Source organism: Anser brachyrhynchus, assembly GCF_964034855.1.
Source record: "Anser brachyrhynchus genome assembly, chromosome: 15".
NCBI classification, from domain to species: Eukaryota; Metazoa; Chordata; class Aves; order Anseriformes; family Anatidae; genus Anser; species Anser brachyrhynchus.
Window position 1 is genome coordinate 1,265,046 of NC_137733.1, and position 26,419 is coordinate 1,291,464.

The 26,419-nt window shown below is 39.2% G+C and overlaps 1 protein-coding gene across 15 annotated transcripts in view; it reads left to right on the forward strand.

Moving 5' to 3' along the window:
* GRIN2A (glutamate ionotropic receptor NMDA type subunit 2A) overlaps nucleotides 1-26,419 on the forward strand; it is a 214,984-nt gene that overhangs the window by 83,277 nt on the left and 105,288 nt on the right. The window contains exon 1 of one of the 15 annotated variants that reach the window (XM_080556984.1): nucleotides 1-12,828. The exons of the other annotated variants lie outside the window; for them this stretch is intronic. Coding sequence (XP_080413110.1) covers nucleotides 12,802-12,828 — 27 coding nt within the window. The 5' untranslated portion in view covers nucleotides 1-12,801. The remainder of the gene's footprint in view (nucleotides 12,829-26,419) is intronic. 15 annotated transcript variants of the gene reach the window in all.

Consider the following 26,419-nt stretch of genomic DNA (forward strand, 5'->3'; position numbering starts at 1 on the left):
CCGGCTCCAAGGAAACATTTCAGTGAATATCAAGACTGAGAGGAAGAGTTGTGGTAATGCAGTGATGTTGTTACAGATATTTGGTTATGGCTGAGCAGTTATAGAAGTCTTACACTGGATGTCACGCTGAATCCAGCAGTCAGCCTGCAGTGACTGTAAGTGGCCAGCCTCCTAATCAAAGGAAGAGTCACAACGTTACCCAGGAACCTACGGGGACTGCTCTGCGCCTGGCACCCCATGTGTGCTGAGCGCATCGTGGTGTTGGATGCTCCCCTCCTTGTGCCTTGGTGCATTAACCATTTCTGGGCAAACTTCATCTCTCTAGGCAGATGGTAATCTGGTGGTGTCAGAATTCACTCGTTACTTGCTGCTGCTTTTCAGCTTCCTGAAGGGAGGGGGAATCATTTAAACTTATTTTCATAAAGTTTTACACAGAGTTTTTTCTACCTAATTGAGATGTAGTGGGCTGTCTGCTGTTATGTGTGTTCCATACAGCTTTGAGATTTTGGAAACCACCTTTAATAATACATTTTAGTGACAATTCATAACATCTTCTGTTCCTGGATCCTGTGTTAACCAGAGCACCCAAAATGCTATTAGAAATAAAATGAAAGCTCAAAAAAGAGTGCTGATCAGAAGTTACATTCCGTGCAGACACAGGTACCCCTTCCTGTTGGGTTTTCCTTCTGTTCCAGACCCTTGGCAAAAAGATCTACTTTTCCATTTTCCTTCACACTTACTGTCTGGCATGCATAGAGCAAAATAATTTGACTTTATGTTGTAATGCTGTTAGTAACTATTTACATTTCTGTGCTCAAAGCCTTTTAAAGGTTAAGAAAGATTGCACATGTACTTGCACAGTGGAGTTGGTGTTTGCTTTGAGGGATGAACTGCCAAAGGTCATCCTTTGCTGTTAAATTGAACAAATGGATACGATAAGGGCTGGCATCCTTTTACTAGTAGTCTATGTAGTTAGATTTTTCATTTTGTTGTTCCATTATAGTTTGAGAATGTAAGAAAAGGGAAAAGCTGCAGGTTATTGGGCTGGAGGTGCAAAGTAGTGCCTGGATGGCTTTCATTAGACATTCCAGTTTTGAATGTTTGAACAAGGACTCAAATGTATAAATACACAAGGAAAAGTTGAATGAATGATAGAGTTATGAGATGGTTTGGGTGGGAAGGGACCTTTGAAGATCATTTAGTCCAACCTCAGCTGCTACCACTCCCCTGGAAGGCCAGCAAAGAAAGACAGAGGGAATTTAGTAGCAGAAGTAGCAGCAAGCCTGATTGATTGCAATGACCTTTTACAAAAATATTTGTCCCTTTCATCCATGTGATGCCTGCATGTCTGCTGAAAAGTTTTGACAGCTTTTCTTCTTACACTGTATTTTTTTAGGCAGGTACTTGCTGTCTACAAGAACCTGCTGGTGAAAATATCTAATTAAAGCGTATTCTCTCTGCTGATAATTTCAGAGCTGGCCTAGCCAGTTTTGCTTTCAACAGATTTTGTATTTTCAAGCCTCAGATGTGCTGCCTAAATCTTTGGCTTCTAGATATCCATCATCTTAAAAATAAAACTAGGTATTTGAAATTCATATGAAGATGAATAGAAGCAACTCCTCTACAAAATTTGATTTGTGCAAAACTGTGTATATGAAATTAAAAGAAATGCAACTTCGCTCGTTTGGGCTTGCTAACATGTTTTCTACGAGGTGCGTGATACATGGTGTGGAGGACATGTCTTGTTCCACCGGTGCTCATCTTCTTGCATCTTTCCATGCCATGGTATATCATGAATGGAGGGACGAGCTAGAAATGGCTCTAAGGGCCTTCATTATCTTTTCAATTTTCTTGATTTCTTTCTTTAAGTTATCAGGGGCAGGTTGTTAATTTCTTCTCAGACCCTGTTGAACATCGCAGTAAAATGGAAATAACGTCCTTGCACATGAGCTGGGTTGTTGTTATCTGCATGGTGCTCTACAGGAGCATCTTCCACACAGCCTCAGGTGTGTGGTGCTGCAGGCCAAATGGCAGAAAAAATCTCCTGGTAGACACTGTAAGTTTTATTTTGGTTAGTAGCAATGGGAAGGTATTGATGTCCAGTAGCTCAGTGTGTGTGACAGCAGCATTATGTTTTCATGACCGTGTGCAGCTCAGGTCTCTGATCTATGTTAGCATCTCGTTGCTGTGCAGAAGTGACTGGAACATTACTGTCTAGTGGCTGAATTTTGCAAACTAATGAACATAAGCTTTGAATGTACACATCTGTTAATGCCACCCCTTTTATTGACAGGTTCTGCTTTTAAGTGTCACTCACTGGAAATCCTGGCCAGTGTGACAGGGACATATGTGTGACTGTAAAACCCACTGTGGAGGTCAAGCACCTACATGCCAGGTTCACTTATACTGGGGATTATTGATGCTCCATGAACATTTTCATAGATGTTTTTTAGTTTCTAGGGTGTGTGTGCTCACTGCAGCACCCTGCTGACTCCCCTTCCAGAACTGGGAAGGGCTTTCAGCAGGAGTAGGGCTTGGAAAAGGCAGGATCACTTTTCCTAAGGGATCCTCTGGACAAAAGGAGCTGTAGGTGGAAGAGGACAGAGTCAGCTGTACAACAGGGGAAGCAGAAGTTGTGGAAACAGCTCTGGTATTGTGGTTGGAAGTGTTTTGCTCCCAAAAGAAGAGCCCAGGCAAGCCGTACACCTGGTTCACTGAGCAGCAGCCTTTGGAAATGCTCCATGATAAAAGCTTCATTTGCTTTCCTGGTTTTCAACCTGTCCTGGCAGTGACAGTGTGCAGCTTGAATAGCCAAATACACTTCATCAGGAACCTTATACACGAAAGAAAATCAGCCTTTTCTGTGTTCAGCTGCCATGTCTGCAGTGGACTGGTGAAGTGAGGAGTGGGGCCAGCTCCCTCTTCCAGAGCAAACAACACTTCTGGGGCTGTGGAGCTAAGCTGATATAGTATATTTAGTAAAGGTTTAGCACTGGAAATGCATGATTTAATTTTCTAATCGCAGTGCTTTTTGTGATTATGGAAGAGAACGCAGCAAATGTGATTTGGGGCTAAAACATGTTTTTACACAGTGAAACCTGTTGTTTGCAGAAGAGCTGACTGAAGACAAGACACAGCAAAACAAAGTTTTTCACCATAATGGTACCACCCAGAGTTAGACTTCTCTGTATTTAAAGGAAGCTGCCTGGGTTTGTAGCTTATGTAATTCAGAACGCCCTTTCAAACTATATGTTATCTCAACTGTAAACCAAGACAAAATGATGCCTTAGAGATCCTTTTATCAGTTTCTATTTGTATTTACATACTAATTTTATCATATTCATCACTTAGTTCTTTGCTACATAGAGATTTATTTGTACCTTCTGAAAGTTGTGAATTCATGAAGCAGTTGTAGCTGAGATAGAAAAAGTTATGTTTTGAGGTAGAATGCATTTATCAGAAAGAATCATTTTACTTACAAATCTTCTATTATTATTACTATTTATATATATTTTTAAGCATAAGAAAGGTGAAAATGTTCCTGGCTACACTGAAAGCATTTTTTATAGTTTTTATTCAGCTATTTATGTGCTAATTTTTCACTATTCTTCCTTGATTTTTATATTCTCTGTAAACTGCTGAGGTTTGTGACGCATTACTACTGCAGGTGACATTAGCTGCAGCAGTGTGAGTGAATATGACTGTCTCTGAGATTGTTTGGAAGTCATGGTTATGCCTTGGCTTTTCCCTTTTTTCCCCTAGGAAAAAAAATGCATAGGGTGTAGCTTTATTTGGGATTGCTGCAACTGGAAAGATCAGGTGATGTGCACTTGGTTCCCAAACAGCTTGTTATCAGGCAATGCAAAATCTCAAGGTCTTAATTTAAAGCTAGAAATATCCTTTTAGGAAGGAGAAGTGCTCTGTAGATGGCAGCATTGATGAGGCCTTAGTCACTTTCACTCTGGAATGAAAATCAGTAAAGGAGTGGTTAAGTGATGGCATTTTCTTAGTAGCTTTTTATACAAACATAGAAGTAGCACTTGGCATTTTGCTTACATAATAAATTGAAGTTGCTTCATAGTCCAGTGACTTAAGACTCATTTAAAAGCTGTAGCTAATGTAAGTAGCATTTTTTTTAGTAATTTACAACTTCCACTTTTAGCAGGGCACTTTTTTTTTTTTTTCCCCCCCTCCATACTGCATGAGATAATTGTATTTGTGAGACATGTATTTATTTGTGGAAACAGGAATTAATAAGATCAGTTACTGGTCCTATTACTTGGTTAGATATTTAATGAAAGAATTTCTGACTCTACATCTGGTATAATCACAGATATCATTATGGTTCTGCTTACTCCGTTTGAATTCTTGTATACCTAGAGTTTTCAGGCATTTATACATCCTATATTTTGTTGAGCAGTAGTGAAAGCCTTTCCAAAAGCTTAAGACTTTCAGGATGTTCTTCCCCTACCTCCCTACGTTAAGACGTTTTTCTTGCTAAGGATTAGATGAGCTTCATTATTAGGAAAGAGAGGATACTCATTTAGCAACATATCACAGTCACTCAGAAGCCACATATCATGTTCACTGAAATTATAGGTCCTTGAAATATTCCTAAATTTCCCCACTCATTTTCTGTTTGCATCAAACCTTAGCTTCTATCTGTGCTGGTGTTTCCTGAAGCAGCCACAGGGCTTACTAAGGGCACAAGGAAACTGAGGTTTTAAAGGAAGCGGTAGCAGGTGCTTAAAATATGTTGACTAATTAAATAGATATTTCCTTAAAAGGTGCACAGCACATTAAGCTGCATAACTCTGAGATGTCATCTTTGTATCAGTCATCCTGCCCTTTCTAATGGTCTGGAAAGCTATTCTCAGGACTCCACTTGGCTATAATGTCAGAGAGAGCCACCATTTAGTGCTGACTGATGATCAGCAGCCTGAAGTTAGTCCACTTTACTGGCATTTGTTTGCAACAGTTATATTCTTCTTGCCTGGGGGCTTCTTTTTCTGTTAATAGGGTAGGGAAGCACAGTGATAAAGTGCTTGATGTTTTTTGGGTCACCTGTGCGCTAATGCGTTCTTAAATATTATTTCTGAACTTATAGGGCATATCAAAAAGATAGCCAATTATCTTCTTTTGGATGTCTGTAGTTGCCAAAAGTTGCATTCGTAAATGTGTGTTGGAAAAAATACACACATGGAGCTATTTTTTTAGTTTGGTTTCAAATTTCAAAATTTGCAACTGCTGATATTCATACAATTTTATTTTTGAGGAAGAGTCTTTGAGGGAGAGTCTTAATTATTGTGGATTGGTAGTTATTATTTTTACCCTGAATTATCTGAGTTGAGAATACACATGAAATGAGATAACTTTCCTACATCCAGTTACATTAAGTGTTATCAGAATTTGGTGAATAAAAAAAACCCAGTAATTTGGCTGGAAAATCTAATAGTCATTTGTTATTCATCTGATTGTTATGTTTTCCTTAGTCCTTTCTTATTTTAGAGCAGAATAGAACAGTTCAGTTGGAAAGGACCTACAAAGATCACCAAGTCCAACTGCCTGAGCACTTCAGGGCTGACCAAAGGTTCAAGTATGTTCCTGAGGGCATTATCTACGTGCCTCGTGACCACCAACCACCCCCCAGGAAGCCCAGCCCAGTGTCTGACTACCCTCCCGGGCAAAGACTATTTTCTGGTGCTCGGTATTACCCTCCCCAGGCACAGCTCTGAGCCATGCCCCGCATCTCATTGCTGGTTCCCAGGACCAGAGACCAGCACCACCCTCTGCGCTTCCCCTCCTCAGGGAGCTGTGGAGCCATGAAGCCACCACTCGGCCTCCTCTCCTCCTGACTGGGCAACCCCTGTGCCCTCAGCCTCTCCTCACAGAACATGCCTTCAGCCCTGTTACCAGCTTTATTGCAGTCCTCTGGACTCTTTGAAGGGCCTTAGCATCCTTTTTAGACTGTGGAGCCCAGAACTACCTGCAATATTCAAGGTAGGGCTGCACTAACACTAGATACAGTAGGAGAACCACCTCTTTTTACCAGCTGCCTCTGATGTGTTTAATGCATCCTAAAATGCAGTTTGCACTCTTGACTGCCAGTTCAACCTGTGAAGTGAGAAATGTAGGCCTTCATACTCAGAAATGTGGACTGTAAACAAATCCTGAACCATAGTGGGAGCAGTGAAGTATTTTGTCAGCTCTCCGGCTATGCAGGCCGAGGCCAGTTTCAAATGTGTCTGTATGTATCACTCAGGACATCGCTCTCCCCTTTGGAAAAACAAATATACTTGCAATATCGGTATAGAGAATTTGTTCATTCATATTGGTAAATTGCTTTGAAATCCGAAACAGAAGAGTCAGAAGACTGTCAGGAAACTGAAAAGTATTAATTGTTGTAGCAATATAATCATAGAATATCCCGAGTTGGAAGGGACCCACAAGGATCATCAACTCCTGGCACCACACAGACCTACCCAAAAATTCACACCGTGTGACTGAGAGCACAGTCCAAATGCTTCTTAAACTCTGACAGGCTTGGTGCCGTGACTGCGTCCCTGGGGAGCCTGTTCCAGTGCGCGATCACCCTCTTGGTGAAGAACCTCTTCCTGATGTCCAGCCTGAACCTTCCCTGCCGCAGCTTGACACCATTCCCTCAGGTCCTATCACTGGTGACTAAGGAGAATAGATCGGCGCCTGCCCCTCCACTCCCCCTCATGAGGAAGCTGCAGGCCATGATGAGGTCTCCCCTCAGCCTCCTCTTTTCCAGGCTGAACAAGCCAAGTGACCTCAGCCGCTCCTCGTATGTCTTCCCCTCTAGGCCCTTCACCCCCTTTGTAGCTTTAATACTTTAATCACCGATGGAAATGATCAGAGCATGAGTCTCCCTGAAAATGAAGTAGGAATGTTCTTATCTTATTAACATGCTAAGCTGTCTATTTACACCTTCATTTACAAGTGAGGCAGCCTAGATATTAGCTTCAAATAAGCATAAACTTGTTTTGATGATTTTTCAATCAATGAGACAAAACACAGGTATGAAGGTAAAATCAGCACAGCATTAACTGCTCTGTCACAGCACCACAGAATGGACTGAGAGGCCGTGATGTACAGAGATTAAAAATGAAAAGCCCGTTCTTCAGAAATCACTACAGAAATAGAAATCACTACTACAAAAGGTGTTAATGAAGTATTAATAATGAAGCAGGACTTAAGATTTCATCCTAGTAGTGCTTTGATGGACTTTCTGACAGTAATTTTGAGCAAATATTTAAGTTATAGTGACTTTTTTTTTCTTTTTTCCAAATTAGAGTTAACATAATTTGGTAAGTCATATCATGTTCCAGTTCAGAGCAGATATTGAATGGATACTTCATTCGCTGTTCCATTTCTATCAACTGCAGTGAAGTCATATTCTAGACTCCTAGTTTCTACAGTTAGTTCTTGCATTATACAGACTACTAAAAAGCCATATGAATTAGGGAAGAACCTTTTATGTGCACTTGAAATGACTCAAATGCACAGTCCAAAAATAAATGAACTTCACTTGCCTATTGTCATATTAACTTTTTAATTTTTACATGCTAAAGTCTGGAATGTTTTATTAATTGAAAGAAGCCTATTTTTGTTAGCCTGATGCGTCCATTTTAGTTTCCTTTCATTTAGTTTGCATAAGCCTTCCTGGCTTAGAGAGCAAGGGTTTTGTAGCTGATTGTGTATATGTTGGTGCAGAACATTTGTACTCCTGGCCTTTTCCTCTGAGACTGCATGCTATTCCAAGAAAGTTTTGGCGTGCATGTTAGCTGCTGGGTTTGTCAGCTTAATGAACATCACACACTCTGCCTACTGAAGTCATCTTGGTATAGGTGCAGATACAAAATTGGCAATAGCAGGCTATATTATTTTTATCCAACTTTGTATTCCTGAAGTCTGACTTGCAGAGCCCTATTCTAAAATTTCTGAGAAAATAGTATTTCTGTGGTCATTCAGTTTTGGACCTTGCATTGCGTAGCAAGAAGTGTTCAGCAGAGGGGTTTGGTGCTTGGAAGTGCATTGGGACCTCCAGATCTTTCCAGTGGAAAGTTCTGATTTAACTGTTCATCATCAAAGAAATTGTATTTTTTGTCCAATGGGCTAGTAAGGTTGTAGAAGAGAAACAGCAGCAGAGAGAAAGAATTTTAGAATGATTGTGCAAATAGCACTGGCCCTGGTAAAGTACATGATGCTCCCTCTCCTTGCCTTGTATAATTTTAAGGCCAAAAAAGAACTCCCTAATATTAGTAGAGGTAATTAATTAAATCATTTAGGGTGGGATTTCCTAAAATGACAAATGAATTTGTGTGATTAGTACTAAATCATTTAGGCATTAGTACTAAATCATTTAGATTTCTGCCATTGTTTCCTCAGTGTTATATCAGTATTAGACATTAAAAGCAAAAGCTTTTCACTAAAGTGGTGCTTGCCCACTGCAGGGTAAGGAGGAAGCAGTGACTCTGAGTCACTCTTGTTCCATGGAGCAGGCTGGCTTTCACCTTTTCAGTTTGCCTCTCTTGAGATGGACTTGTGTTATTTTGTCATATTTCTTTTCTAACCTTTTTACTCTGATGGTGTTTTACATCATATGCTTCCTTGCTACTTTCAATACATTGCCATCACAGTGATTTAATGGGCTGCAATAGAGACCAGGACCAAGAAGAATTACTCTAGCTGACAGACCATTAGAATTTAGATCTAGATTTTTAGCTCAATACTCCCTCTGTTAAGTCACTGCTTCATCTTGAAATACAGATTAAACTAGCTATCACACAAGGAACAAGACAGATAATGTGGATATCTGAGGACCGTACGGAATGACAGAGATGGGGAAAGCAGACATCAGGGCTCTGTGACAGTGTCACTCAGTGACACATCTCCCTGGGGTAAGCATGGCAGCAGAGGACTGCTGACGCCTCAGTGGAGGACCAGACTGTCACAGGGCATGTGAACAGCATGACGGAAGCAAAGGTTTTGTCCATCTGTTGCTGTCTCTGAAATAAGTCATAAAATTATGGACTTCTTACACTTGGTACAAAAACAGGTATAAGAGAAGCTAAATTTTCATCTGTGACTCATATTACTCTTCTGTCATTGCACAGATGAGGACTTTTATGCCAGCAAGAGCTAGACACTGCTATTTCCCAGACTACACAGCTTCCCTTAATATAAAATGATGCATGAAAATGTTATATCTTGATAATAGACTATACTTAAATATGAAATGTGTCCTTGGAGCTCATTTTTACGGTGCTGTACTCTTTCTGTGTAAGATATCCTTTCGCAAAAGTAATTGTTAAAACCAAGGGAGCACCTTGGAAATAGCTCAGGCTTCCATTAGTACTTCTGAACTTTCTCTTCTGAACAATTTTTGTTATGTATTAAGCACGGCTTCTGTGGGATGAAAGGGGTGTGGGATACCTTCACACTCAATTGTGTGCCTCCACACACTGACTCCTGAGTTTGGAAGCCGTTTTGGGTTTCAGCTGTTGTATTACATGCTGTGAGTAGTTTTCCTGTTGGCAACTCTGGAAAACAACTGGAGTATTTAAACTGGAGTTTAAACACTTCAGCTTAAACAGCTCATTTAGAAAGGAAGCATTGCCATGTTTATACCACAGCACAATAAGGTGGATTTTATATAGTTTTGTATGAAGGGCTCAGTCTTCAGAACAAATCCTCTAAAAATTTTATCTGCTAGTAAAGAAGGGATAATTCATTATGATTTAATAAAATGATTGTGGTGGGCTTTTTAATTTGTTAGTTTTCCTCATCCCTCTGTATTTAGCTAAACAGCAGTAACTAGTAAAGGATGTGCTGTAAGAGGTGGCTGAAGTTCATTTGGTTTTAAAAATATCTCATTCTTTGCCTATTTTGGCTGCATCCCTGAAGTCCACACTCTAGACAAAGATGCTCATCAGAACTTAACTTTAAGTAGTTTGTCAAACTGATGAGGTTCTCACTACTCATAGCAGAGATGTAGGTCAGAGTTTGCATGACCTGAAGAATGCAAGCATCAATTGTATCTTCATTAAAACTTTGATGGATGTTGCTCTGTGAGGCCTGGACAGTTGAGTTAATATATGAGGGTCTTGGATTGTGTGAAAGAACTTGGGAAGAACAGTGAACCTCCAAACGTTGCAGGCGCTGAGGTTTAGATCCTGTTCTCCGTTGTGGTCCCCCTCACTAGTAGGAAAGAGGTGCTTTAGCCAGCACACATTGTTCCGTGTGCTTGCAAAAGCAACTTTGAATAAAGTAACGTGAAGGAAATAGCAACACAGTGCCTGGCTTATCTCTTGCTGGTGACTGCAGACCTCTCTCCAGTGAAAAATTACTGTACAGCTTTCTTTTGGGATTCGAGCGCTTGATAACCGCACATTTCTTGATGTCAGTATTAGCCTTTCACATCAGTGAGTCCTGAAACGACTTTTACTGCAAGGCTGAGACTGCTGAATCACTTCCAATTAGAGCTGATATGATGTTAATTAGCCTGATGCTGCTTGGTAAGCTGTTTAGCGCTTTTGTCTCACCTATAATATGTGCTAGGGAACTGTGACATTTTCTGTTGAGTGTGCTGGTGAGTTTCGGGAAGTGCCTTGAGATTCCGTCTGACTGAGTGAGGCCTGATTTCATACTGGGAAAGTTTCTCTCCTTGGATAGATTGCTTGTAAAATCCTGGGATCCACAGCAAAATCCTCTGTTGTTTACAATGTAAGTGACCTGGCTATACAAACTCTGTTGAAAATCTCCTTAAGAGTGGCAACAAATCTATGCCTCAGATTGCAAAAATGTCTCAGAAATGTTCTGTGTCTCAGTTAGAAAATCTCTGTATCACAGGAAAGTGCTATTTTGTCATAGGATCACTTTCAGAAAAGAATTCTACAAACTTCAAAGTTCCAGGTGAAAATGACCTCTCTATAAATTAAGAAATTTCCCATCCAGGTCTGATGTTGTTGTCTGCTTATCCTCACAAGGCAAGCTCGACACCTAGCAATTTGTTAAGCCATGTTTTAACCAACTTGCAAGTTTTATCTTCATGCTTTCCACATTATTTGTGAAACAATTTCTCTTCACAGATACTGGGGAAGGTGAATCAGTTGAATTCTTTGTTATTTGGCTTCCTACAGCAGAGCCAGTGAGCTCAAAGGTCTTAACCGATCCCTACTGCCTGCCCTTGTCTCAGCTGACACAGTGCTGGCTCCCCTGTCCTGTGGACACCAGCGAGCATGGACTTGTCCTTTGTACTTCTGTGCATTTGTGTAATACCCTAGCTGAAGACATCACTGTCTGCTTGTGAGATTTGGTGGTGTAATTTCATTTTATCTTGCAACCTAGTGTTTGTTTGCTAGATTCATTATAAGCATACTGCCTACCTTAGTCATGCAGGTCAGATGCCCTTGCAGATGCACAGCAGCTTGGTTGGATTTTAATATCCAGGTCCTTCATTGCTTCAGCATGTTCATTGTCAGTAATCTAGAGAAATCAACAACACAGCATATAGTGTTATCATTGGTGTGTGAAACAGGAAAGATGGGATGAAGATTTAGGAACTAGCATGAATTATGTATCACTTCATAGGATGCTCCAGCAAGATGTGTTTGCTGTCCCTAAAAGACCATAGCTAATTAATTGTCTGATCTGTTAGGGCATTCGTGGCTACTCTTAAGCTTTTCTGAAGAGAATTTATGCTTTTCACTGTTATGCTTTTTGTGTGGAGCCAGGAGTTGGACTTGGTGATCCTTGTGGGTCCCTTCCAACTTGGGATATTTTGTGCTTCTATGAAACTGGTACTTATCTCCTTTTTATAGGCAGATGTATAAAAATGAAGGATTAACTTCAGACTTGTTAATTCATACCAGTTTGTATAGTTACACATAATCTGAAAAAGTTTGATGGCATGTTAATGGAAAAGGCTCAGTAGCAAAGCATGGAAGCAGTACCCTCAGCTGAGCACAAACTGCAGTGAATGTGGTGGTTTCTATTTAATTAGTTTTAAAGTGCCCTTGCCTGGAGGGAGCTATGTGAGATCCAATAAAAATACATATTTGATAGATTAATAGAGCTCATTAATTTTGAATGAAAAGACAATGGTCCTAGGGTGCCTTTTTCTTAAAAGCTTTATTAAATACACAGGAATAATGTAGTAGAACTGACAATGTAATTTGGTCCCTAAATCCTCAGTAGATATTTTTGTTTGGATTGACATGTCTCTTAGAGTGGACTGGCCTATCACAGAATTTTCTGGTGAGAATGAGAATTGATGTTTCACATGGTCGTACTGATAACTGTCACTACAACAAACCAAACAACTCAGCGTTGTCTCCCTTTGAGAAAAAAATAATAAAACACTGAAAGTCTTAGAGGAGTACACCTTAACACTGAGCAGTTTAAGATTATAATTTTCATAAACATTGAATGATGGTGATTTGAAATCTAAAGTTGCAGGAATTCTGAAGAAAGTGGCCACAATTATTGCCCATTGTGGTACCACTGTTCATTTGGAACTTTTTAACTCATGCTTCTGAAAGTGCCTGTGCAGGATGTCTGAGTCTTCCTGGAAACGTCTCTGCTTTGCAAGAACTAAATTGTACAAAATTCTGTGAAGTGTTAATAGTTTTGAGAAAATGGCATGCTCCAGGTCATGATGGTGAGGTCAGCACTTCCCCTCCAAGCACCAGTCCCAGCACCTGTGGGCCCATCAGCTGCCACGGTTGCAGGTTGTCCTTGGAGCTGAGTAGTCACCTGCATCTGGTGCACTTCTAGATGGACATATCAGCAGGAAAGAATCAGGTAATCTGGTTTTACATGTAACTTACATAAAAACTTTTCATTTGCAGTTATTAATGTGATGGGAAGGGAAAATAGGAGAAGAAGCGGATCTGCTGCGTCCTAAGCTAGCAGAGCAGTCATTAGTGGTTTTCTTTAGTCATAACTTCTTCAGTCTTCTTATTTTCTTAGCATATTGCTCTGTTTGTTTCAGATCCTCTCTCTAAATTATATTTCTCCTGGGGAGCAGGGATATGAGCAGGAAACTCATGAGCTTAGGAAAAAGAACTCTTGAGTTATTGCAAATAATTTAAATATTGCAAAGTGGATGTTTTCTCAAGGAGCCAGAGCAGTACATGGAAGATGAGCAGTGCTGGGTTCCTGGTGCAGTGGTGACTATGAAGTTTTGTGAGGTTGTCTTAGTCATTTGTTTTAACCCTCAGTGCTTCAGATTAATGCTGACCTTTCCTTCCTGATTTGTCTGTATTTGTGGATTTCTGTCCAATGCTGGAAGGAATTCTTTTAAAGGAAGAAAAGAATTGACATTTCATTCTCTGCTGAAAAATGCTATAGGGTCATTTTATTAAAACAGTCTAAAGAGCAGTACATTTCTGTAAAAATTATGAGTATTTGGAAGTTTGCGGGTAGTATATATATTTAGATACTATGTACTACAGATGCTATAAATAAACTTTGTGTTGTGGCAGCAGCTGTATGTGCTGCAGGTGCACCTGTGGGTAGGATGGGCCATCAAACTCCAGACTTTATCAAATGGGAAGCTTGTGTGACAGGGGCTTCTGCTGCTGTCAGGTTCAATGGTGGCTGCTTAGAAGAGCCACTGGAACACAAAATAGTTTAAAAATGGCTTTTTGGGCAGCCACAGGTTTGCAAGCAATCTTTGTAGTTGGCTAGGCAATCCTCCAGCCAGTGTGGCAGTTTTTAGCAGCGGTGTAGAAAGTGAAATTTGTATAATATCAAGTCACATTAGACTCTCTTGCTCAGCCGAAGTTGGGGAAGACTCCAGCATGACAGGTGTTGCACAGATTTTATCAGGGTCTTGGTATAAATAAGCTGGCATTTGCTGGTAGGGAGAAATGAGAAATAAATAAGGATAGTGAATGCCCAGAAACATTCTTATCAAATTTAAATGAAGCGAACGGTATTTGCTGACTGAAGATGCTGAGTGGCAAGGAAGAAAATCTGTTTGAATAGCCTGTGAATAATATTTGTTTGAATGACCCACACAGGCATGGGTCCTTCTGCTGTGCGCCAAGCAGCCGAGGGGAGCCTGTGGACCACCAGCGTCTGTGTGCTGCTCAGAGCTGGCTCACGGGGCACTGAGCTCGCTTGGCTCTTCATCATAATGAGGCCATAATAAGGTCGGTGGTTGGTGTGGGGCATGGCTTGGTGCAAGAAGAACAGCAGAACAGAGAGAAATGGGGGATGAGCATAAGCAGCCTCTTCTGATAATTTGCCTACACGCCTGTTTTTCATCTGTATTCATAACCTGAGCGTGTGTCTTTTCAAGTGTTCTTTTTTTGTTTGTTTGTTTGTTTTTGTGAGAACTTCTTAATAGTCTGCATGTTGACAAAATAGAATTTTTTTTTTTTAATGTTCATTTTAGGCTTGAATGAGTTGAGGTGTCATTTCGGTCCCATTATTCTTCTTTTACATGTTTGATTCTGTGAGGTGCAGAAGCAGGGAGAGTTGTTTTTTTTTTTAAAAAAAAAGTCTGATTGCAATTTTTTACCGTTTTTTCTTTTCTTTTGGGGATGTCAATTTTTTGAAATTTCTCACCTTTAAACAATTCCATGGACAAATGAAAACAGGCTGCAGAATATTCCTTACAAGCTGTTTTCTTCCTCCTTCCATCAATTGTTTCCTGTTTTTTTAATATTAAGTTTCAAAGATGGTGTCTGATTGCTGTATACTTGATACTTTTCACAACAGCATCTCATTAGCATCTCCATGACTTTTTAAAATCATAGAACCATAGAATCATTTAGGTTGGAAAAGACCTCTAAGATCATTAAGTCCAACCATTAACGTAGCACTGCCAAGTCCACCATTAAACCATGTCCCTAAGCACCACATCTACATGTTTTTTGAAGACCTCCAGGGATGGTGGCTCACCTGTTCAGGTGATGCAGCCTGTTCCAATGCTCCACAACCCCTTCAGTGAAGAAATTTTTCCTAATAACCAGTCTGAACCTCCCCTGGTGCAACTGGAGGTCATTTCCTCGTCATATCACTTGGTGCTTGGCAGAAGAGATCGATCCCCACCTTAGATTATTGTCCTGCAGTGACGTAGTTTACAGAGGAGGTAAGACTTAGTAATAACAGTGTTGATAGCGTGTATAATGCAAATCTAAGTTTTATTGGTGAAAATCCTCAGTTTCTCTTAAGACCAGTGCATCATTTGTGTACAATCAGTCACTTTTGGATAAAAGAGATCTCTTGGTGGGCTTTGCTGCCAAGAGGTGAATCTCTATTTTATCATAGTTTGGGCCATTCCAGAAGTGAAAATAAATGTACAACACTTTATAGTTTAGATTAAGGAGCAAGTCATTTGTACTGAAGCTTCTCCTTTAGCTGGTGCATTTTGAGATTTTTTTTGATTTATCTTGTCATTGTAGGCAGGCTGGATAAGTGGGTTCTGTTTCTTTTTTCCCCTCCAGAATACTTTTTCTCTCTTCCAGTCAGCAGTCTGGATATCAGTAATGAGCACTTTTAAGCAGTAGCTACTTAACAGTATATTCATCATTATACATATACACCTTTGAGAGAATGGACTATGTCAGCAATGTGTTTTGATGTTGAGACAATCCACAGAAAGAACCTGCAGCTAAACCATTCCCAAAGGTGCTCCTGCATCCTGTGGCATGTTGACAACAAGAAGATAGATGCTTTTTTATAGCTTTTGTCCACAAAAACTTTTATTTGAGATGATTATAAATTATGCTTAGCCCTACATTGTGTGTAATTGCACAGAAGACTGGTAAGAATGCATCTTCCATATAAATAGATCTCAGTATAATCAAAAGTAGGTTATCAGTAGAACTGGAGTATTTTAGGGGCGCTCTTCTCTTTGAACCTTGGGACACAAGGACTCGATGAGAAATGGCAGAAGTATTTAGAAGATATTTTTGCTCAGATTTTGAAAAATAATCAGGTAAAGTCATTCATATAATGATAGTGAAATACTTTTTAACAGTAATTCTCAAGCTACATGACCGTTATTAAAAAGACTTAAAAATCAGTAGTTCCGTGGATCTGATGCTGAAGAACTGGACAACGAGTTTTCTGTAGTGTTAAAGCTGACGGATTCTGTTCAGCAAATAAATTATGGAACATTAAATGTGTACCAAAGAAAGCAAACAGAATGAGCTGGGGATTTCTTGCCTCAACCCTACATCAGTTTCAGGTAAAATAGTGGAACAGCTGTTACATGACTTGATTAATAGAGAATTAGGAGAGTAAGATAGTTAGTGTCAATTAAAATGAAAAATAATCTAATTATAATTTGTAATGAGATTAAAAGTAATAGTATTGATTAAATATGGTTCTGTAAGACCTTTAATTTGGTTATGCTTCATGAGTTTTTGAGAAAAGTTACACAGTGTCCAGAAGTCATGCACTCAGTTGACTAATAGCATTGATATCCTACAGACCACCACTACAAAATATAAACCCAAATGGAAATGTGTGTTCAGCAGAGGTACTTCTAGCAAGCCTGGGACCAGCCTAGGCTGGACATTTAGACTAAAGATTATGGGTGCACATTCAGAAAGGTGACTCTTTGACTTTTAAAACGGTTTATATTTGCTGATTGCCCACCAGAAACCCTTCTGTTAGGGGTGAAAGAGCAAATGCAATCTTTTTACTAGTGGAGGAGTTCAGAGAAGGAATAGTGAAGCTGTTCCTGGCTAAGTGTGAGCATTGACTTTCCAGTTCTGGAGACTTTAATGAGGAAATCTGTTGGGGAACAAAATCAACCAACCCCACTTTCTCCCATGAGAACCATGGGAGACTTAAAATAAGCTGGAAATGTTGCTTCAGCAAGAATTCAAAGCTATTAGTGTTTTTTTCGGGCCAGAATAAAGTGAGCTGGTGTCTGGACCTGTAATTAAATGGACAACAGACCTTTCTCTTCAGCTGAGTAACAATGGGTTGGGATGAAAGGTATTTGAGTTCAAATTGACAGAAGACAGGGAGATTTTAACTCTGAGAGTGATTAAATATTGGAAGATTTTACTGCTGTGATGGATGGACTGAGATGAATGCTCCACTAAAAATGTGGAAATCTAGGTTGATCTCCTTCCAAAGTACATACTGTAGTCCCAGAAGGAATAAATTCAAGTCAGGACTGTGTGCCAGAAATCTGGCTAGATAACAGTGGCCCTTTCTGGGCTTCAGATAGGCATGCCTTTTACAAAAATAGCACATTCTTTGGTCCAGTCCGAGGCAGGAAGTAACCCTGCTTAATATCAGAGTTAGATAATAGATTTGTAGTTGCATCACTTCTGATACTCAGTTTTGACAGATTTTTTTTTTTTTGGTATCATGCCTATGGCAATGCTTTTCCTGTTGATTATAACGATAATATAGCATTTGGATGCCCTTTTTTTTTTTTTCTCCCCTTTTTGTGTCATGTAGCTTCTTTTCATTTAAGCTAATATTTGGAACGGTTACTATTGTTTAATAAGCTACAGAAAATGGAAGATAGAGAACTTATGATTTGCTTTCTGCCTGTAGGGTGTTGTAAATTTTTCTTTTCAGATGACTTCATCCTGGAGGTATCTGTATATTGTCTGTACGCAGGGGCTATGGCTTCACAGTAGGTTGTTTTTGATAGCAATATGACATAAAGCATGCCTGTTTCCTCACCTTCCCCCAGACATCTGTTGTGCCAGCACAATGTTTGTACGGCTGTGCTGTGAACCAGATCAAGGAACTGAGCTAGCTTTTAAAGCAACCTTGTGAAGATTGTATGACATCTGGCCTCTTTCCAAAATGTGAATGAACTTTGAATGTGTCCATATAGGTATTTTCTAGATGAACGTATTTCATGATGGAAATAAAAGCACAAGTTCTCTTTCAGCAGCATGTCAAACCTCTGCCTTAACCTGCTGGAAGAATTGGTTAACATTGGATGAGGATGCAACTATCAATGGATTCATCCAGTCCTTTCACAAGGAAAGACTAAATGATTTTGATATGAGAACAGCAAGAATGACCCCATCATTCTGAGAAGACTTCTCAGAACGTTTCAGGATCACAAAAATAGACGCTCACAAAAACCCTGTAATGCTACCAAGCCTCGCCGATGTCACAGGGTGGTGCCAGTTCCTAAATGATGTCTGTGCAGGAAGTGGTTTAATTTTAGACCTTTCTAAATACAGTGAATTTCAACCTCCCCATGACCAGTCTAAGTTTCATAGCTAACTGCAACAACTGTAACAACATTACAGATAGAATAATTGTTGAAGGTTCTTGGTTTGACTAACTTTGAATGGGGTATGGCACAATCATGGAGGGTTTTTTTTCGTGCATAGCTAGTATGAGAATTGATCATAGACATGCTGTAGTAACCTTGTGAATATATCCCTTAATTTGTCAGAATATGCTGGAGGCTTTTCCTCACTTTCTCCTCTATTTGATTGTTTTCACTCAGTTTTCCACCCTAATGGAAATTTTCTTTGTCATAAACATATTAGAGTCTGAGGTGTCCTCCCACACACCTAAAAACTCATTTGGCAGACTGGAAATACCTTGACAGCTGGCTTTTTGGGTCAATTAAAAACAATGCTACATTGTTGATGGTAATGTTCTCCTTACCATGCCTGTTAGGATCCAGTGATCCTGAGCAACCTGATATCTGAATGCTACTTTTGTTGTTGTTGTTGTTGTTTGTCAGTTTGTTTTCGTAGTGGGCTCATAGATACTGTCCCAAGTCAAATCTACTGTGTGTTTGATCCAGTCCACATTTTACTTGCTTTAAAAATGCTGATATCCTACCACTTCTTTCTCTACCAGTGACTCTCCTCAATACAGATAAAAACATTGTTCTTCTGCAGTTTTTTACTAGAGAGGGTCTCCTGGTACCTGCCAAAACCTTTAAAATTTGTCAGGTAATACTTGCTGCTTGATGTCCAACACTGCTCTCAGTCTTCCCTGAAAGGAGTGTAAAAGCAGCAGCTGCAGATTTCAGTTTTCAGATGCTCATTCTCAATTCACACCCATTGAAGGAATGGCCTTTGGCCAGCTTTGCTGCTGCCCAGGTTCACTGGACCAGAACAGTTTAATCTTCTGAGCTGGAAGGGGTGAAGGCTGAGCTTAAGGATCTGTCACTGAAACCGTGCTCACTCATGTGGGTAAAATCCTGCAAGAGACGATCCTAAGTGCAGCAGGTTTTTCTCTGCTTTGATCTATGTCTGTGTTTTCCTCCATGTGTGTACAAATATTTTAAGAAAAAGTTACCTTCTTTGAAAAGTATTGTTTTTTTTTATTGCTATAGTGTATTCAACACTTTCGGTCTATCTTTGCAGATCTAAGACAAGTGTTTTGTTCCATTTTGCATTCTCAGCTAAGATTTTTTTTGTTTTGTCTTATGGCACCGATCTCAGGTGCAGAGGAATTTTTCCATTCATTGAACTTTTGTTGCGCATTATTTCTATCACCTGTGGATGGGGACAATACCGTGGGCTCAATACCACTCAGCAATTAGGAAGTATCTTCTGCGTTTCATTGCTGTCTTGTGGAGTTCAGCAACCCCTTTTATTAATATTGCTAGACTTTTTAATGCAATTCTCCTGGTCACACCTCGAAACTAACAGGGACCAAGGCTGGAGGAATGAAGAGCTTTGAAAGCTGTGGAGGCAAAAAAAAAAAAAAAAAAAAAAAGCTTCAAAAAAAGCTTCATGAGGAAATTTAGTGTTTTTCAGCCAAATATTATAACTTTAGTCTGTAGGGACTAAATCAACTTTGGGACTTAATTCTGTGTTGGCATTACAGGGGAGTGCTTGTATCACTGTGAGATGAACAAGACCACCAGCCCTCTTGGGGCTGGGAGAATGGTGTGTCACCTCAGTGACAGGACTTTCTGCAGCGATTTTGCATGCTGCTATAATTTTAGTTTACATTTCCATGCCCTGAAAAGGCTTCCACAAATTTGAGTTGACAAACTATCTCAAGTAATAGGAGTTACGGGTGATGTACCACTTCGTATTGATATACACATGTACTGATGTTAAAATAATTTGAAATTCTGATGCAATGGAACAACCACTTGGGAAGTATCTGAAGCTCATTAAGAACTAATTTTTATTGTGCCATTCTGTGACTGGTTCTGTACCATTAGCTATCCCTCTTCAAAGATCCAAGTGTAAAACTGAAAAGGGTATCAAATAGGGCAGTATTGTAATACTTTGAATCAGAGTACCGTGATTGCTCAAGATGTTTCAATACAGGTCTCTAAGTCTGACCACATTCTGTTAATTACAAAGGTCTTCATTAGTCACTGAGGATCTTAATCAAAGAAAAAAACAGGTTTGAAAGGACCTCTGGAAGGTGTCTGTTCCCATCACCTGCTCAAAGCAACACTGACTGGAGATGAGGTGGCTTGCAGCCTTCCATCATTTTCCTCTTCTATTGGATTCTCTTTGATCTTCCCCACCTAGATAGCTAGCAATGCTGAACCTTCCTTTAAAGGTCTTGTTACCTGAAATCTATCCATAGCTCTGACTGCAATGATCTCAGTATTGTGAGGTTTTTCCTTCTTTCATAAGTTGGAATATCAGAGGTTAAATTGTTCCCTGAGAGTTTAGCGGGAAAAGCGGGAGAAAAGCTCATGCTCCAGGCAGCCAGCTGTTAGAAAGATGGACACTGAGCAAATGAAACTGCTTTTGTGAAAATTGTGATATCAACTTTGCATTCCACTGCAAAAGGGTCTATTTAAGGCCATTTGTAATCACGAATGCTCTATTTAGGCACAGTTGATCTTACTGAGGATAATTCAATTTAACAACTTGAAATATATATGAGGAATGGAGGTAAAATTTATATCTTGTGCCGTCAGCAAACATTTGGACCTTGCATAGCAGTAAATCAGAAGCATTGTACTGTTTCTCCTTTTCTGGCAAGCCATGAAGAAACAGGTCAAGAAGTGTTGGCAGCCAGCATAGCCTTTTAGACCTGGGTAGCTGGTAATGTACTGCCTGAATTCTTCAGTTCTTGCCAAGGAAAAAAGATAAGATTTGGTAGTGTATTTGATCTGTGTTTTTTTGATTTAAGTTCTCCAAATTCTGCTGAGGGAGCAGAATCTCCTCCCTCTTTTACATGCTGCAACCACAACAATCCAGAAGTTTTAGATTTTAACATTTAGTCCTCTCATAAGTACAATGAAATGTGAGCCCCTTTGTATGCCTTGTGAAAATGCAAATGATCTTGAGTAAAGTAAGCGTATAACCTCAGAACCTGTTAACAAGCAGATGGGGAAGAATTAACAAGCAGATGGGGATGAAGTGACAGTGAATACAAAGTTTGTTTGGGTAATGCTCTTGTACTGTGCTCTCTTAAGCACTCCTGCATCAGACTGTTTTCAGACATGTACATCTCCTGCTTAGGGCAGAAGTCCTCCAGTGGCAGGTTCAAAGTCATTTCCACCTTAACCATATGCTGCTTTAAAGGTGGTGAGTGGGAGTGAGGAAATATGCCTCTGTTGCAGTGTTAGAAAATGTATTATTTTTGTGTCTTATGGACTCTTGTTTCACCAAGTGCTTAACAAAAAGAATCAGAAAGTCCAGGAAACAGGACACTCAGATGATGCTCAGTTTGATATCTCTTTCATCTTTAAGACTCCAGGGAACTGGAATAAAAGCTTCAAGTTGCTTATATTGCTTCCACAAGAATTGTGTTGCCTAGCTGGAAAGGGTCTATTTTTAAGGGCTATTTTGTGGTCCTGACTATTTAATCAATACCAAGAATTTTCTGTATCTTCTAATACATCTTTCCACATGCCTAGAAATGCATGTATCCAGTGACTTGATTCTCCTTTAGACTTAAAAGTAACCTGTCAATATACATGTTTCATGGCACGGTATATATTTGAGACTGTTCCACGATAAACGGAAATTCTTTTTTATTTTCCTTTTTCTCTGGAGATAAGAGAGTATTATTAAAAGAAAAAAAAAAAAAGAGAGAGATCAACAGACTTCCCTCACGTTAGTCCAGTTAGGCATTTGAATGTGTTTTTATTGTTGTCATTTTTTTAAAGAATGCCACAGCTTCTCTTTCTTAAAGTTTTTAATTGATGTTTCAAACATTTCCTTTCTTCTATCAGGAAAAGATTTATTTATTTTCTAGCAAGAGAAGTTACTTTTACTTGAAATGATTTTTAGTAAGATTCTAAATTAGATCTTGCTTTGTAACATTTTGCTACCCATTTTCCTTTGCTTTGTCTTACGCAATGTTTTTTTTTAATACTGAAACTCTTTCATCATACGAATGAATAGATTATGCATTGCAATGTATTTTAATTTGTCCCTCTGATGAGGGAGCCTCCAATGATGAGGCTATAGGGCATTAACAGCGGTGGATTTTGTTGAGGATGAGAAATACACATATGCATAATTCAAATGTGAGTAACCCCAAGAAGCGTAGAACCCCCTGTACTAAGGTGTCGTAGTTCCTGAGCTAGCCATTTCTGAGCTTGCAAAAGAAATGTTTGTTTAGGTTTATTCCAGGTCTTCCCTAGGGCTTAGTGCAGAGGGTGGGTGAAGGAGGACAGGGCTATAAATACAGGAGTTAAGGACTGATTGATGGGCTGGACTGTGAGAGAGAGTTCTCAGTATGTGTTTAAGATACAGATTTGTGACTGTGGTAGCTGAGTAGATCAAGAAACTGTTTTCTGAAAGCATCAGCTGCTGTTAAGATTCAGAAGTCTGTGGCTGATTTGTTGGCAAAATTTCCAAGTCTTTGGAGGGCCGTGGGGCTGTGGTTTGCATACAGAGTTGGATTTAGTGACAGCAAATACTTAAGGTAAACAAAAAAACTTGGTATTCCTGGTCTCGCTCCTCTCTTTTCCTTTTTTTATGTATGATTTCTGTAATTCTGAAGCTTGTATTTCCTTATCTCTAGCCCTACGTTGTCATGTTTAAAACTAGCTTGAAAGCTCGTTGTGGTGTGGTACAAAACCACCTGTAATTAATTATGTCAAACATCTAGCATATGTCACGTACAAGATAAATGGCAATAGAGGAGGTTAGGCACTCGTGGGGGTGTCATAAACTGTGAACCTACACTTACCAGGGATGAGAGTAAAGAATACCGGCAGCTTCTCAAAGCTACAAATAGTGGTTTTGCTTATTCCAGTTGTCCTTCTGAAGTTTGTGAGGGCCTGGAGGCTCTGTAGTTGCCATTTGGCAGCTTTCAGAGATGCTATCGCCACAACAAAAGCAGCTAGCTGTAGGATTTACCTCAAATCTGTAGCCTTTATATGCTTAAATCCCTGGATGCTGAAATGTCACCCATAGGATACACATGATTTTACATTTATTGTATTTTGTTGGCTCTATTAAAATTACATGTATAGATGATGTTAGGTAAGTGTGAAATTTCTCTCGGGGGAATACTGGCGATGATTACTCAGAGCACTTTTTGAAAATACCAGTCTGTTAGCAATATTCCTAGGTCTGGATCACAGAGGAATTTGGGTTCCTATCTCCCTTTGGATTTCATGAAACTGGGCACCTACCTAAATATCTTCAACAATTTGAGCCTTGGACTCTTAGGATGTTTTACTCCTGCGGTGCATGTAGCCTTGGGAACAGCATTTAGCTTTCAGAAGAACTTCTTTCCTGTAGAGTGGATTAAACTGAATAATGCTTTATTCTTGTAAGACACAATTTCCTACAGAAGAAAGAATTTAAAACCTTTATAGTTAGAAGTAACAAACTCTATTTTGCAAAGCATAGAGTTAGAAGCAACAAAGGAAAAAAGATAATGATGGGTGGCTTCTTTGACAGTTTTGTCTCCCTGCTATGCTAAGTGACAGCGAACATCTTGTTTTAGAGGGAAGCTTTCCACTCCGAAAGTGTTGTCAGAGAAATTCTTTCATTTGGCCTGATTCAAACCACAGCTGGTCCTGGTGATGCTTCATGCTCATGGCAACTTAAAATATGTTGGAACCAAAGATAATAGAGTTCGATCAAGTCCCACCACAGTGAAATGGGACAAATATTATATTTTCCATAACATTTAAATAATAGTGCTGTGAACTTTTTTTCTTCCATGTTTATTATTCTGAATGGTGTTTGGTGAAACAAGAAGTGAATACGATCTATTTATTATTATTCTGGTGGACAATTTAGCTATAATACTGCTCTCTAAAATTACAAAGCAGTCTTAAATGGCTGCACTTATTCATGAGAAAGTTCTAGAAGAGCACAGCAAAAAGCACTCCTAATGAAATGAAATCTTTGATTTCATCTGTCTCTGTATCTGCAAAAACTGCTAAATTCAGCATTAAGTCGTAGGAGAGTAAATCATTCTAATTTTGTTTATTGATTGGAGCAATGATAGGTTATACTAATATCATATTAAATTCTTGCACTGTTCAGCATTCATGTAGTGTTTTGCAAAAGCACAGATAAATACGTACATGTCTTCTGAAGTTCTGACATCGATTTTTAGACTGTTTTACAGAACTCGCAAACTTAATTTATGCAGTCATAGAAAATGTTTGCAGAGGCACTATTCTTTAGGTTTAGAGTTATAAAAGGAAACTACTGCCTGTTTTTAAAATCTATTATATGTCATAAGTTGTTTTCTTTTTTGTTTCGTAAAGCGTGTATGTACATGCGGAAAGATTATCTATATAAATACAGAATGTATGGTTTGCAAAAGGCAATTTTTCCTGGTGGCATATTAGAAAATTCCGTGGTTGAGTACCTTGATTGGGACTTTCCACATGTGAAAACTTGACAAATCAGTAACTCTGCAACTGGATTTTTGACATATTTGTTGAATAAAGATGCATCATTGCATCTTCTCATAATGAAAGTTTGATATAACCTAATTGTGTTTGCGTGCATGTTTCCACCTCGTTTTCCAATGTAAAGAATCTTAGATGTTAAATGGAGAGATCAGTTCACAGTTTTGAAGAAACGGGTACATTCTTAAATCATATGTTTTTGTTGTTGAATATATTTTGCTACGTGGCAACATTTACGGATTTAATTGGATAATTATAGATGAATGCATGGAAAATTAAAAAATAAATAAATCAGCAAACCTCAGAACCTTATATTTCTTGCTGCTTATGTTTTCCTCTCTAATGGAAAGCAGAAGGGAGCTAAAGGAGGGCAATGACCAAAGAGTTGGATGTTAGCAAGAGAACAGGATTGCAAGCTTTTCGTAGCAAGAGATTCCTTCCTGCAGGCCTGGGTACCTCTTAGGTGTTAAGTGTATGTTTTGCCTGGCTTGATGTGTCATCTTGGACTTTGGTTGTATTAAATTATTGGGCAGCCAAATCAAAGGTGTGATAATACAGTCATGCAATAGTTAAAATTCAGTGCATAGCAAAGATCACACTAATTGGTTCCATTAATAGTACTACATCTGTAATACATAATACATTATTAATAATTTTATTTGGTATTATTTAGTACATATATATATAATATAGATAGTAGTAACTAATTTAAGATTAATTAAAAAAATGCAGGTTCATGAAAAGAGTGTTCATTTTTCCTGGTGGCAGTGGAAAATCTGACCAATGTTGAAATTACTTTTTTTCTAAAATTTAAGGAGGACTTGAGTAGAAACCTGACTACTTGCTACTTAGTTCCTATAAAAACTGAGAGTAAAGTTTTTCAGTATATGATTTAGATTTGCCAACATGTTTATTTCTATGAGTTGAAAACAGCAAGAATTAGTGGTGAACCAGGAGGGGAGAGGATCTAAATAGTCTTTGCTTCTTTGATTTATATTTTAAATGAAATAAATTCATGATATTTGGGCTGCAGTTCTCCAAATTGTCATCACTGGGGATATACTAAGGCTGACACTGCACAATGTGAGCACGACTGGATTATCTCTGAAGGTGGGAGATTACTTGCCACATCAGAAAGTCGTGCTCTCAAGTATGCCTGTCAGTCAAAGCGGTGCCTTGGCCACCTGAGACATACGCATTCCGAGTTTCAGTGTCTGGTAGCGAGGAGAAGGATGGGAGTGATTCAGAACTCTTTCATCTTTAATTGAGAACTTGCTTTGTTGTTTTCTTGATCCATTAGCCTGGCAAGCCTGGGAGCAAGCTGATCTGGACAGCCTAACATAATAAATTCTGAGCTGAGAGAGTTTTCAATCAATCTGCAACAAGCATTGTATCTTAGGCTGAATCACTCTCTAATCACCGATATTTAGTCAGTGGTGCTTTTCTAATGTGAAAATGAAGGCTTCCTGTTTGCCGGAAAATTAGTGATTTCAGTCTGGCATTTTATCTTAAGCCATACAAAACAAATAACTTAGCATGATCCATTTTTTTGTGGAAGTTTCTGTGCGATATGTGTTAAGGTGGATGTGCCTAGGTAGACCTTTCCTTAGGCAATGAGCTTCC